General features: G+C 36.3%; 1 protein-coding gene across 3 annotated transcripts in view; it reads left to right on the top strand.

Annotated features, from left to right (window-relative positions):
* Window positions 1-14,585, top strand: part of LOC150086107 (solute carrier family 4 member 11-like) — a 478,166-nt gene that overhangs the window by 376,260 nt on the left and 87,321 nt on the right. For all 3 annotated transcript variants that reach the window (XM_090373714.1, XM_090373715.1, XM_090373713.1), the window contains 4 exons: window positions 7,343-7,424; window positions 9,514-9,636; window positions 13,032-13,145; window positions 13,664-13,796. In XM_090373714.1, the coding sequence (XP_090229840.1) occupies window positions 7,343-7,424; window positions 9,514-9,636; window positions 13,032-13,145; window positions 13,664-13,796 (452 nt within the window). The remainder of the gene's footprint in view (window positions 1-7,342; window positions 7,425-9,513; window positions 9,637-13,031; window positions 13,146-13,663; window positions 13,797-14,585) is intronic.

The raw sequence follows: 14,585 nt of genomic DNA, 5'->3' as shown, positions 1-14,585 counted from the left end.
TGGCATATTGCGAGAACATTTACCGAAATTTATTCAAAACTTTCTCCAAAACAGAAATTTTCAGGTCCGTTATCAAACAGTATTTTATCGTATCTATACCCAAGAAGAAGGTGTCCCAGAAGGGTCAATACTTAGCGCTACTCTTTTTTTCACTTAGGCTGAACACTATAATCCTCAACATTCCCAATACTGTAGAATTATATACTGTATGTACGCTGATCTAACTATATCTTGCAGTTCAAAAAATATTCATACTATTGAAAGACAGCTACAACTCTCCATAAATAAGCTAGAAATATGGACACTGGAGAATGGATATCGTATGTCAGAACAAAAAACAGTTGCAGTTCACTTCTGCAAAAAAACGCAAGCTGCATCCAGACCCGGAACTTCGGCTAAAGAACCACCTGATACCTCTCACTAGTAATCTTCTTTTCATAGATTAATGTTGGACACCAAACTTAACATTGTTTCTCACATAACATACATCCGAAGTGTTTGTTTAAAGAAATTAAATATTCTTCGGTCCATTTCTGCTATAGCATGGGGTGCTGATAGATATACTCTTTTACATTTGTATCATGCTCTTATTAGGTCTCGCTTAGATTATGGAGCGGTTGTCTGTGACTCGGCTAGGAAAAGTACAATAACCAGACTGAATACCATTCAACACAGTCCCCTTCGTACTGCGTTAGGAGCCTTTAGAACATCCCCTGTCCAGAATCTGTATGTAGAGGCGTATGAACCTCCACTTCACCTTAGAAGGAAAATTCTGCTCCTTAATTATGCATCCAAAATTCAAAGCCTTCCAGCCCATCCTGTTCGACCATTGCTTCTCACCCCTGAATGGACCACGTTCTACAACAGTAAACTACTGAAAATAGTATTCGATTAAAAGAATTGATACACGCCTGGCACATTAATTTTGGCAATATGCTTCAAGAGAACGACGTACATGATCCATCCTGATCTCCCTCATTGTGATACCTATTTTCAGCAATGAGGAAAGAAACGTTTCAATGTTATCGAAACAGATGGTTCGATAACAGAGTCTGCCGCTGGTGTTGCTGCTGTCTTTTCTTCTTTTACACTTTCTGTATCACTTCCAGTTGAATATAGCAGTCAGACTGCAGAATTATATGCAATAAAATTAGCCCTAGAGAATATAAACACTTTCCATAATACTAGCAATATAATATACACATATACACAGATACCATGAGTGCAGTGTCTGCATTAGACAATAAATTTTCAATATCACATCCCCTCATAAAACAAATTATTTCCTGCTTAAACCATCTTCGAAGTAAGAATCATGCAGTGATATTTTGCTGGATCCCAGGGCATTCTGGTATCACAGGTAATGAAATTGCAGACCAGGCAACCAAACAGTACAATATCATCACATTACCAAGTACCATATATAGATTATTTGAAGCGCATTAAAAAAAAAAAACTATACAGTTCAGTGGTCTGAAATCTGGAGGTCACAAATGAACAACAAATTGTTAGAAATCAAAGAGAAACCAGCACTATGGAAATCTAGCTTCAGGCAAAACAGACAGGAAGAGGTTGTTCTAGCAAGATTACGCATAGGGTATACACATCCAACTTATATATATCTACTCAAGGAGGATGACCCACTTCGATGGACGCATTGTATATTATCACTTACTAACAAGCATATACTCTTAGATTGTACGCACTGTTCCCATTTCAGAAAAAATACTTTCCTTTCATTGTCACGACTGAAAGAGCCTCTATCACTCGCCCATATTATTGGAAACAATGCGAATTTAAATGAACTATTTACCTTTCTTAAGCAAATACGAATATATGATTTACTCTGATGACAAATTGGATCGAATTTTTACATAGGCACATTTTGGCACCACTTGCCCTTGTGCCCAAAAATACCAATACCAATACGGGTTTTATGCGCACAGAAAAGTGATGGTGGGACCTCCATCCCACTTTGAAAGTCTCTTGCAACCCACATTCCATACTGACTTCTTTCTTACTGCTGCTGCTCAAGCGGATTCATGAGGTATAAATTATCTTTATTGTAAAATACAAATCAAATTAATTTGTGCTCTGGTATATCTTAGCCGATACACATGCGCGGAAGACTTCTGGCACATACACAACAGAAGCTATCGTGGAAATATGTACAAATACATTTTGTCATATAGTGTATATCTCCAATCTCACCAAGTAAAAACCAGATGATGCTTCAAGCCGGTTTGTCAGGATCTGAAATTGTAGGATCTATCCGATTTTTACCAACTTTACAAGCACCGACTCACATTGCTAGTTTATTATCTTTGATTGCTTTATGCTCCCTTCTAGTGTGGGAAATGTGTATACTGAGTGATCACTGAATTACGGCCACCTACCTAATACCGTGTTAGGCTACCATTCGCACAGATAACAGCTGCTATTCGCCTAAGCGTTGACTCCACTAGATGTCTAAAGACGTCCATTGAGATCTGCAGCCATGTTGCCTGCAAGGCATAGCATTTCCACAGTGTTGGAATAGATGATGGTTGCGTAACCATACGCCTCACTTCTCGTTCTAGAACATTCCACAGGTGTTCAATTGGATTGAGCTCAGGCGAATTTGGAGGGAGTGATATCTTCACCATGTTTCTCTAACCATTTGTGCACAGTGCGGGCCCGATGACACAGCGTATTATCGTTTTCGAAGATCCCGTTTCTCTCCGGAAAAAACGCAAAATGGCAGGGTGCACATGGTCTTCTAAGAGCTGCCGGTAGATCTCGCCAATAAAACGTTGGTCCATACGCACCAGCAGTCCTAGTCCTTTCCAGCAAAACATGCCCCATATTAAGCAACCACCTCCATCTGCCTGAATAGTGAGCACCAAGCATGATGGGTCTAAGGACTCGTGTTGCTTGTGCCACACACAAAGGCGTCCGTCGGGGTGTTACACCAGGTATCTGGACTCATCTGCCCAGTATACTCATTTCCAGTTCCTCCAGTGTCCAAACAGCTCGTTTTTGACACCACTGCATTCGTCGTTGTGATGATCAGCGGTGAGTTGAGGGTATCTCTTGGATCGTCTGCTATGGAATCCAATGCGTCTGAGTGTGCGACGCATTGTCATTTGGGACATTATTCTCGCATTCCCCATATTGTACTGCGATGTCAACTGTGGCGCAGTAGCCTACCGTTGAGCCTGTAGAACACACTGCACCCTTCGCTTACCACGAACATCCACCTTGCGTAATCCTTTAAAGTTCTGTCGGCTGGAAGTGGTTTGACCCGTTCGACGCCACTCTTTGTACACCTTACTCACAGTGGGCTGTGAGCAACCGAAAAGACGTGCCGTTCTCAATATGGAAGCACCCGATGCATAAGCTTCCACCATCATTCCTTTCTGAAACTCCACGATACCTTTTCTGCGTCCCATAACTGCTACTTTATCACTTTGACTTGTACAACCAAATGCCAATTACCACTGCTGTAGAGTAAAAAGCTGTTTGGCTTTTATATACTGTAAGCTATGCGGCATAGTATAAAAAAGTAGTCATAATTTTGTAATCACTGAGTGAATTGTGGATTTATTGCTATTTCACAGTATGTTTGCTTTACAGCTCAGAATACTTTATACCGATCCTAGCAGCTCAGAATAAAATATTTTTTATTCTTTCTTGTTTCACACAGTAAAAGATAACAAAACCTCTTCGTGTGTGTGTATCTCTAAAATGGAATATGGGCAGAGTATGAACATTACGCAACTCTTTCATCATACCTAAGCTCTCGTCCATCTCTAATGCTGAAATCAGCAATGTATCACAAGGGAGGTGGGGGGAACTAAGGTGGAATATTCTACCATGATGTGGCACATCAGATTATCCAGAATGTTTCTTGCCTCCGCTCTAAGCAATGCGTTGAAAGAAAAATAAAATAACATTGTTCTTAACAGTCGAATCAGCATTTCCGTGCATTTTATGCCTCTGTTATTGGAAGGTCTATTTCCTCACGTCCTATAAGCTTATAGTCATAAAGGTGGCATCTGGATTCTTAATCCGTCCTCGACCATCATGAGCTGCAGTGGTATTACGTTTGATGGTAGGCAGACTTCACGGAGAACAAGTCGTTTTACCCCTGTGGCGTAGTTTTATGTACTTCATCCTAAAGCTAGAACACTAAAGTTCAAGTCAGCTGCACCTTGCATAAATTTCGAGAATACTGGTTCATGTTTAACGATAAGGATACAACTTCCTCTAACGCGTGACAGTGGATTTCTTTAACAACTTATAAAAAACGGTTACTGATGCCTCCTTTAAGTTTATTGTATATCTTAACTGATCAAAAGAAAAATATATTTTCAAGTTGTAAGGTGTACTGTATTTCAAGAGTAGCTAATAGAATTCATGGTTTATAAAAGTTGATAGAACAGTGGGTTCCAATGAAAGGAAGTATCATTGATTACTTGGCATACATTTAAGGATTTTAAATTAGCCCGTGTTGTAAACACGCAACACATCACTTCCTAGTTTTTTCCTAGTTTCGGTAGAGATGTCTAGGGAAAAACTAGAAAAATTCCTAGACTTCGGTAGAGATGTCTAGAGTAACCATAGAGAGCATAGAGCGTCAGTATATTGTGTTGGGAAACAAAATGGGAAAATGATTCAGATAATGAGCTTGGAATTTTTATATGCTCCTATTTAAAATGACAATTACGACATGAAAATATTTAGACGTTGATTTGTAATTACAACAGTTTTATATAAAAATATTAGAAAGATTTTCTTTAAAAATTGTCAAATTCGAAGTGAAACGAAAAATAATTTCATGTTTTTCATTTAAATTTATACTGTCTTGTTTCCATCTTTAGTTTTACAATATAATTTGGCTTTTAAAATACTTCTTAAGTATTCATCACTAATTCTTCTAAGTAGTGGCGAAGAAAATATGTATATTACCCTCCAAAAATTTCTGGGTACCTCTGTTTGTCCGGAAGATCCAATGGATCTTCCAAACAAACAGAGGTACTCGGAAAAACAGAGCATGTTGAATGGTTGTTCAACGTGTTGATAAAATAAGGGCTTGGTGTCAGATATATCTCATTCTGCTCCAAAATCAGGATGGGATGAATCATTCTTTATGATGGTTTAACAGATTAAAGACACTATATTAGACAGGGACTGTTTCCAGGAGAATATTATTTGTGTGGATTTAGTGAGATTTATAGGTTGAAGAGATTATAAGTGATCGAATTGGAGAGCAGAGCTGTGGATCTTCCACTGACTACTAGTGCAAGTGTGGGTTCTGTTTGCTGTACAATATATTTAGATCTGTTTGATATTCAGATTACATTCGTGTCCAGAGAACCCGAACATGTTAAATAGGTGGTCATATTTCGTTGCTCATTGGAGTATTTTGTTATTCCTACCGAAACGCTAGTGAATAATGGCATTTCGGATTGTTAGAAAAGTTTGTACTCCGAGAAGCAAGAAGCACCTCGGCAAAACGGAAAAGCCGTACGGTATAAACACTTCTGCAGGGTGCTGTAAACATTTTGTAGCAGTCACAGAATAGTAATATTGTACTGTATGCCCAAAGAAGAACTTCAGGAGATAATCTATTAGATAATCTCAAATCGTTCCTTATGGTGTTGCCACTTGTTTGGAGATGTGGTGGTACATGTTGGAGACTTGTCCTTCAGTTATTCCTGGTTTTTCAGCCCGATACAATAAATAGTATGAAAATTAATATACTATAGATCATTTGGAAGCACTTGTTGAGGAACTCCTATTTTATTAATATCATACAAGAAGGAATTCGACAATTTTTAATACAGATGCATGTCATTATTTCTTTGTTTTTAATGCAATCTGATTATAGTCAAATTATTTCGGTATTTTCAGTGTGCATTTTAAATAGATATATAATACATCCTCGAATTCTATAAAAAGAGTTAAATAAATTACATTTATATAATTATTTTTAGAGTCTGAATATTTTTACATTCCGAAATACTTCAGACTGCTTACATTACTTAACTTGATTTCATCTTATATCTATTAGATTATTGTAAGAGTTCCACAGGAAGGAGTAATCTTTGGGCTTCTTTTATAGCACTCCTATCTCTTAACTGGCAAAATCTGCTTGTTGTCCTGATGAATTAAATCTTATAGCACCAACCATATTGATTTTCAATTAAACGACACAGTTCAATAACCATCTCTCTCTCTCTCTCTCCAGACCTTATATTACTTGATTTGCATACAATATCAGACTTGTACAAATTGTTATATACAACATATGATTCATAAAAGCATAATTATTTTAAGTTCAAAATGGTTTGCTAATGATCTCCAATTAGTTCGAGTCCCATCTGGATATAAGAAACTTTTATGGGCATATTTCACTCCCTAGCCGAGTTAGTAAATGTCCATATGTGGCATTCATAACAATGTATAATAAGTGAGCTTTTTAATATATCAATGAATTACCGTTATGACAGCTGAATATTGTATTATATTAGAACTATGTCTGTCAAAAAGGCATTTTAATAAAAATGTTTAAAATAAATAACTTAAAAATACTTGAACGGTATAGTATGTGTATGTTTAGCGCCAAAGCAACTAAGGCTATGAGAGATAGTCTGTAAATTGCTTGTATTCTGTGGTCGAGTTGCCCGTTTGCTGGACGAAAACTTCGAATTTCCGAGGTAAAACAATGCAACCCACGCCTGTTACTGACTAACTCAGCTACCTTTTGGAAAAAACCATAGAAATTCCTTGCCTCATTGACTGGTTTCGAACCGGACATTTTCCAGCCCGTGTGAAGAAGACGGTGACTGTTATTTCTTTTCTTCGTACCATTAAAAGGACTTTTTAACCAATAGGAACTTTAAAAATAAATAAGAAATCGAATTCCTGTAATTCTAATCCTACAACAACCAAGAAATTTCTCTGAAAAATGTTTAAATAATACCCAGGGAAAGGTAATAAATTTAGCAGAGGTGTCAAAAGTGTTTAGATAAAGTGGACACCATCCCAAGAAGTAAAACTCTGTTTTTGATACTTAATGCTAGTTGTTATTTGGTTTTTTTTTAGGAGCATTAGCAACTAAGGCCATATTGCTCCGAGGATATGCGGTGGTCATTCCCTGACCTTTCCGCATCCGGTGGTCACGGGCTCGAACCCCGGTCTAATCAAGAAGCGTGTGCTACGCACTGCTGCTCCTGCCCACCTGGCTACTGAGACGCCTTAATGCCAATGATATTTAATAAAAAGAATTTTTTTCATATTTATACCATCGTTGTATACCTAAGTTTTAACTAAATATAAGTTTGTTTCCTAATTTCAGGAACCCAGATGTCGAATAGGAAGGGGGTTATACGGTGACGTTAGGAGAAGGATGACTCATTATGTCAGCGACTATATAGACGGTAAGTCACTTATTACGAATGAAACGAAGAATCGGAAATTAAATGGGTATCTTTGATAGCTCTCACACTTTTTTTTTGGTCACTTAAACTGTACTGAGAGGATCGGATGTAAATTTAAATTTGTACTTACTATCTTATCTTTTTATCTGCTTTAAAATTATGTCAAATAGCCTATATTGTCATGGTTTAATTGGACTTCTCAGCTGAATAGGAATCTTATAAATAAAAAAATTATGATTCGTCTATGTTTTTTCAATATTTACTGTACTAGAAGTTCTTATCTGATTGCACATTCATGGCACGTTTTCTACAGAGATGAAATCTTTTAACAACGCAAGATAACAGAAATTTTATGATGTAGGTCCCCTTTCCCAAAACAAAATTAAATATGTCTCTTCTATCTATTCCCTCTTCCTTTCTGTGTATTCCTGTATCACGGGAGATAAGGGGATGATTGTTATGCCCCAGAACCATTTCAAAGCGGACAAGTAGCATTAGTAATGATCATCTATAGTTATATTTCCTTGCGAGAGTCAGACATGCTGAACTAGCGCTTGTCATACGATGGTGTATATTGGATAGTTATTAACTTTCCATGCATGAGAAATTTTGTGACATAATTTCAGATAGCTGGGCGAGTTCTAATTGTTTGATTTACGATCAGTGGCAGAATGTGGCGTAATCATGGGAAGGCAGCAGTGATAAAGTATTCACCATAATGTGTTCAAAGATGGGAGGACATGATGGTCATAACCCCCACCCTTGATAGTCTAGATTGTTGAACAGTATTTCTGTGTTTCATTCTTTATAAGTTTTATAGCTTAATAAACTCGTGTACCGGATCGTTATGCCAGATCAATTGCGTAACTGTCGTACAGCAAAATCCCGCAATGCGACAGAGAAGTTGCTCGGGGGAGGGGGCACTGCTCAACAGATCCATAATATACAGTTTTAAACAATAACAGGGCTATTTTTCGAACAGCTAATAAATAGATTTATTTTTATACTTGGTAAAGTCATAATTTCTCGAAATGATGGCTTTACCAAACGGCCACAAAAATCGCACAGCAATGGGCACTGCAATTTTTGTGGTTCCTTAATTTTAAGGATTTGAAATTTGCCTTCTCAGAGTAACACACACACCCAATGGGATTCAGATGGCTACTCCATTCCAGATCACCCTCGTGGATAGCACGGTTGATATAATCACCATCCTCTCCAGTCCCCATACCAGGTGGAAAAAACCTGATTTCGAATCTCGTCAGTGAAACGAAGAATTTTAATGGAATTTTATTCCCAACGTGGCTGAGTTCGTCGGTTTCAGGCGAGGGTAGCATGATTTTTCTTCTGGAAATGTCGATTTTTCGTCCAGAAAATAGGCAGTCTACCATGGAATACACGCAATAGCTGACGTTTCATAACTTTAGTTGCTTTGGCGCTTAACACACGTCACCATTCCAGATATATCCTTACCCTGAAAAAAAAAAAAAAGTCTTTCCTATATGGAGGAACACATATCATCTATTTAAAGTAACTTGGTGGGGTGAGGAACCACTGCACCCTAAAAATTTTGACAGTAGGATTCGAGGATTCCGAATACTCAATATACAGATGTGTATTTGTTCTCCATGTGCAGCTCCGAACATGCATTCAAGGGAAAATTGCAACGGAGCCCCAGAAATGTTTTGGTTTTGTGGATCCTCGCCTTTGTTTTTTAACTGTAGGTATCCGCTATCGATCACGAGACTAGGGTTCGGCAAATCTTGCAAGCAACAGACCCTTGGACAGCAAATGCATAAGTAATGTAAATTATGCTTATAAAAATATGTAAGTGTTTAACTCAGCAGTGTTCTAAAAATGTGTCCATATATGAGGAGGAGTTGGTAGTGATCACTACCGGTTCCATTGCAGGAGTTGGTAGTGATTTGTTCCAAATAACTGTAGAAGAGATAGAAGTAATGGCGATAGAAATTTGACAACCATAATAATTTAATCTAGGAAAAAACTATCCCCTATTTCCTAACACATCACCCCTTTTTTATTTCAGTAAGAATTATATATGAATTTCATGGGGTATACCTCATTCCAGGTTTTGTTGGGCACAAGACAATCCATAAAACAGTATCTACTATCTTCTTCCTCTACTTTGCCTGCCTCCTGCCCACTATAGCATTTGGAGCTCTCAACGACAATAATACCCAGGGGCAGATCGGTGAGTATTTTTTTTTCGTTTTTTTTTTTTAATTTGACAAAAATTTGAAGGCAGATTTTTGAGATAGGTATAAGTAATGCCGAAGTTTTTAAAAAAAATCAGAATCTCTGTGCAGAAAAATATTTTATTATCTGAAGCAGTATGTTATCTAACTTTTGGCACTGAAATATCACAAGGAAATTATAATTCGAGTCATGATTTTTAATTTAAAACAGATAATGTAAATAAAAGTAAACTTTTTAAATTTTTAGGATTTGACTGAACCTTTTATATAATTACAGTTTTGAAGACTAAATGCACAAGGCATAATATGTTATGAGTTGAAAATAACTATATAATATCGGTGTAAATACACCATAATTTACCCATAAATTTAACTACCTAAGTAGTGTAACGCCATCATTTGATTACATCTCATATCATGGTTACCTTCACAATGAGATACCGAGTATTTCACTACTTCGAATAAATAAAGTAACGAGTAGTCTCCTCTACTAGAGAAGCATTATTTATTTGCTTCACAACGAGATACCTGGTATCACGTTGTGAAGGTAGCAACAATCTGAGATATTATTAGCCATATGGTGCAAGGAAGCCTGAGGCTTATGCTGCACCAGCCAAAACAAAAAAAAAAAAAATTCCCGAGTACACCGAGAGAGAGAGAAGTAGAAAGGAATCACCAAGAAAGAGAAGAATGATGATATCCAGCTCAGGACCCTGGGTGTGCCAAGCCCATACTCATAAGATGTGTGCCCCTGGGGTTAATATAATCAAACGATGCCGTTACACTACTTATGTAGTTAAATTTGGGTAAACTATGATGTACTTATACCAATATTATATAGTATATATAATTACGGTGTACTTGATCTATTTATAAAATTTCATTTATTATGTATTTTCAGTTTGTCTGAAAAGGTGATGACTGTGGTATATTTGACAGTAATTACTAAAACCTCTACTTCTGTATATTTGGTCAACCACAAATTACCTCTGACACAAATATTGCACTTATTTCCAGGGCTGGTGAACTAATGAGGCAGCGTTTGTGGCCTTGCACTTATGGTAGCCTCTGCTCAAGTAATATTTATAAATTTGTTTCAATTCTCTAATTTTGGTCTTGAAAAATGTATTTTGCCCTGACCTTACACTTATTATCAATATGCTGCTTGTGTATTGATAACACCTCTCATATTAGTATTAATATTAGTACATAATACATTTAGGGCAATAGCCTGAGGTTACATATAAGTTAGTGCTAGAGCAGTGGGTTAGTCAGATAGGGTCAGGAGATAATGATTGTATCCCCCTGACACTGAAATCTGGTATTGTGGCACTTTTTAGCATTGGACAATTAGCACTTTTTTTGTGATGTACCTGCCGACAAAAAATCCTGGCTATGCCACTGTGCTACAGCATCATGTCTATACGTAGCCAACTACTAAGTAGTTGAAAATGGCATCATTTAAGTATATCTCATATTGTGAATACCTTCACAACGAGTTACCATGATATTGCACTATCTCGAATAAGTAACGCTTCACCAATTTAGAAGACTACTGTTACTTATTCTTGGAGGATACCACCACCACCACCACCACCCAGACTGGTTTTGTCATCATTGCAACACCAAGTACCTGCCCACCCACCAATGTTCTCCAACGAGCGCCGAAACGGTGCCATCTGGATGGTGGTATCCACCAAGAATAAGTAACAATAAGTAATAGTAGTCTTCTCCATTGGTGAGCCATTACTTATTCAAAATAGTGCAATATATATAGAGGGGCAGAATTTGAATTTGGGGAGTACAATGTATACAGAAAGGATAGACAGGATAAGAAGGGAGGAGGGGTTATGCTGTTAGTTAAGAAACATATAAAATCTAAGGAAGTGCATCCAGTTGACATAGATGGACAGTGCAATGTTGAGTCAGTTTGGTGTGACATAAGCACTGGAAAAGCAAAAATGAGGGTGACACAAAATGCTGAGATACACATTTTGGAACCACTGCAGATATACTCAGTGATGCCCCCTTGTCAGTAGCACATAGACATGTGGCTGCCAATCCATAATATGAGGTTTTAAGGATTTTCATGTTTTTAGACTAACATTTATGTTTTTCCCCAGACATATTTTGTACTAATTTTAATATTGCTTTGAGAGAAGAGATGTGTTTCGTGAGCATCTAATGTCAAATTTTATATCTTGTTATATTTTTCTTATTGTATTGTCAACTTTATCATTGCTTTCACATTTCATAAATGAAAAATTTAAGTTTATTGTGTTTTTCCCATATTTCATTGCATATTTATTGTTATTTCCCCTAATCTTCTATTTTCTATGACACCTTGTTCTTGCTAACTTCAGCAAAACACTATACTTTCCAGAATCATATCCCCCGTGGTTGTGGATTTCTGTATTAGCCATAAAGGGAGGCCTTTGTTGCACTAGCCAAAAAAATAATAATAATAAAGAAATAAATAAACTTCTATGCATTTCCCTCCTCATGCCGACTGACCTTTGAATTTCCCCAAATTATCTACTACCCACATGGTAATTTATTATGTTAATTAAATTCTCACTGCCTAAAAGAAAAGTTTCTGCAATTCAGTCTCAAGCTCATTCCTCACACTATGAATTTATGTCCCCGAATTCATATTGTAATTTATAACCATGAAACTTCCACTTTTATTCATTTTACTGGTGCTTCAGAGCATTACAGACCTCAATCAGATCCTCCTCTATGATATATGGTTACCACGTTCTGTAACTCAAATATTTGAAGACTCTTCATGTGTGCAAATTTTGCCAAGTCACCAAGTCTGGTGGATTATCCACCGTTGGACTGCATATTTTTTCATATATACTATTTAACTTCCTATGCTTATCCCTTTTGCAGTTTGGCCAGTCATTTAGCCAATAGCTTGTATATCATGTAAATTAAATTCATTCAATTGTTATTTTTTAATAAATGTTGTATTTTGAGATTTAAATTTTTGAAATTTTCTTAAATAGCTATTATCCAGTTTTGATCCACTGTCATGATTTGTTTTCAGTGAAAAAAACTACTATTACTCTGCCATCCCCCCCCCCCAATGGCTGAGTAATGGTACAGTTTTTTAAGGAGTGGGAGAAAGTGTTGCATTTGAAAAACTCACAGGGGAGAGCTAGAATTGTTAGCTACATCACTGATTTGAAATCAGAGGTGTAGCTGCAAATTTCAAGTTCTCTCCTATGAGATTTCTTGGTTTAAATAACACTATTAATATAATTTTATTTGTATATATAATAAAAAAAATTATAAACACGAATAAAACACATCATAATTGAATAAAAAGTATATTGAATATTTGCGTTGAACATAATCAAAATAATAATAATTTGTTTCATTTCAGATGTAAGAAAATCAATAATTGGTCAAACCTTTGGAGGCCTTGTGTTTTCTTTATTGGGAGGTCAGCCATTAGTAATTGTAATGACCACTGCCCCTCTCAGTCTTTATATGAAAGGTAAGTATTCAGAAGTGTTTATTGATTTGAATTCTGTTATCTGCCAGAATTTTTTGTGCAAAATTTTAAAATTTAGTTATTCTTCGTTAACTTAGTTAAAATATTAAATTTGTAATTTTTCCAAAAGAGTTTATCTGTGTCTAAATTTCTGTCCATCCTTTGAAAAGGACAATTATTTGTGGCGAACAATATATCGTTTTAGAGACAACAAATCAAAAAGATCTTTGATTATTCAAAAACTTATGTTGGACACCTTTTCAAAAAAAAAAACAAAACAAAAAGAGTTAGAGATCATCATTCACCACTTACAATTTGGGTTGTATGAATTCTGAATTATCATGTAGATGTTTCTCTGCTAGTATTTCCTCCACGTAATAACATTTCAATTACAGTGAACTGTTTTGGAAAAATGAAATAACATGTTCCTTCTAAATTGAACTATTTCATTGCAATTATTTAGTAACAGTTTTGCTAATTGATTCCCTCCTGAATTTCATTTTTTATGATTTATTCAACAGTTATCTTCAGTATATGTCAAGATTTCCACCTAAACTTTCAAGCAATGTATGCGTGTGTAGGATTGTGGAATACCCTTTTCCTCATCATATACTCCATTTTTGATGTCAGCAAACTCATGAAGTGGTCCACGAGGTAAGTTATAATACCTGTGCTCGCTGGATTTTGATAAAAATAACAGAGTTATTTGATAGGATTAAGGCAATAGCTGATGAGTGACACTGAAGACTAGCATTGCCTATTCTTTAGTGTCGCTTCCCCCTCAATCCAAGGACAAAATAGCTTCAATTAAAAAAATACAAAAAATAAACAAATACCAATTTCTGGGAACTGACTTACATAATAATAATTATTATTAAATACATGAAATCAAGAATTTATTTAACTAGCAATTATTATTATTTATTATATTATAATATTAATTAATTTTAATATTAATTAATTATATTATAATAAAATAAGGTGTTTATTTTGCATTAAGCATGAGACTATGCTTAATGCAACTGTCCAAGTCAATAATTGGCGTCATTTTAATTGTATCTCATATTGTGAATACCTTCACAACGAGGTGCTATAACCCTGGTGCCATTAGAGACTAAATACACCTTACCTCGAATAAGTAACGTTTCACTTATGGAGAAGACTAACGTTACTTACAGATACCACCACCCAGACGGCTCCATTTCAAAGCTGATTGGCTTCTCATTGGTTGGTGGGCAGGTGCCCTGACGTTGCAATAGTGAAAACTCAGTTATAAAGTATAAGTCCACAATATGAGAGAGATGCTTAAAGGTGTGTAATAGTATAAACTAAGGCATTTATAGCATGGCGCCTCCGTAGCCAGGTGGGAAGGAGCAGCAGTGCGTAGCACACGCTTCTTGATTAGACCGGGGTTCGAGCTCGTCACCACCAAATACGGAGGAT

The sequence above is a fragment of the Mastigoproctus giganteus genome, chromosome 5 (genome assembly GCF_048544385.1).
Source record: "Mastigoproctus giganteus isolate SK-2022 chromosome 5, ASM4854438v1, whole genome shotgun sequence".
NCBI lineage: Eukaryota > Metazoa > Arthropoda > Arachnida > Uropygi > Thelyphonidae > Mastigoproctus > Mastigoproctus giganteus.
The sequence above is the reverse complement of the archived record's forward strand: the minus strand, read 5'-3'. Positions and strand labels throughout refer to the sequence as shown.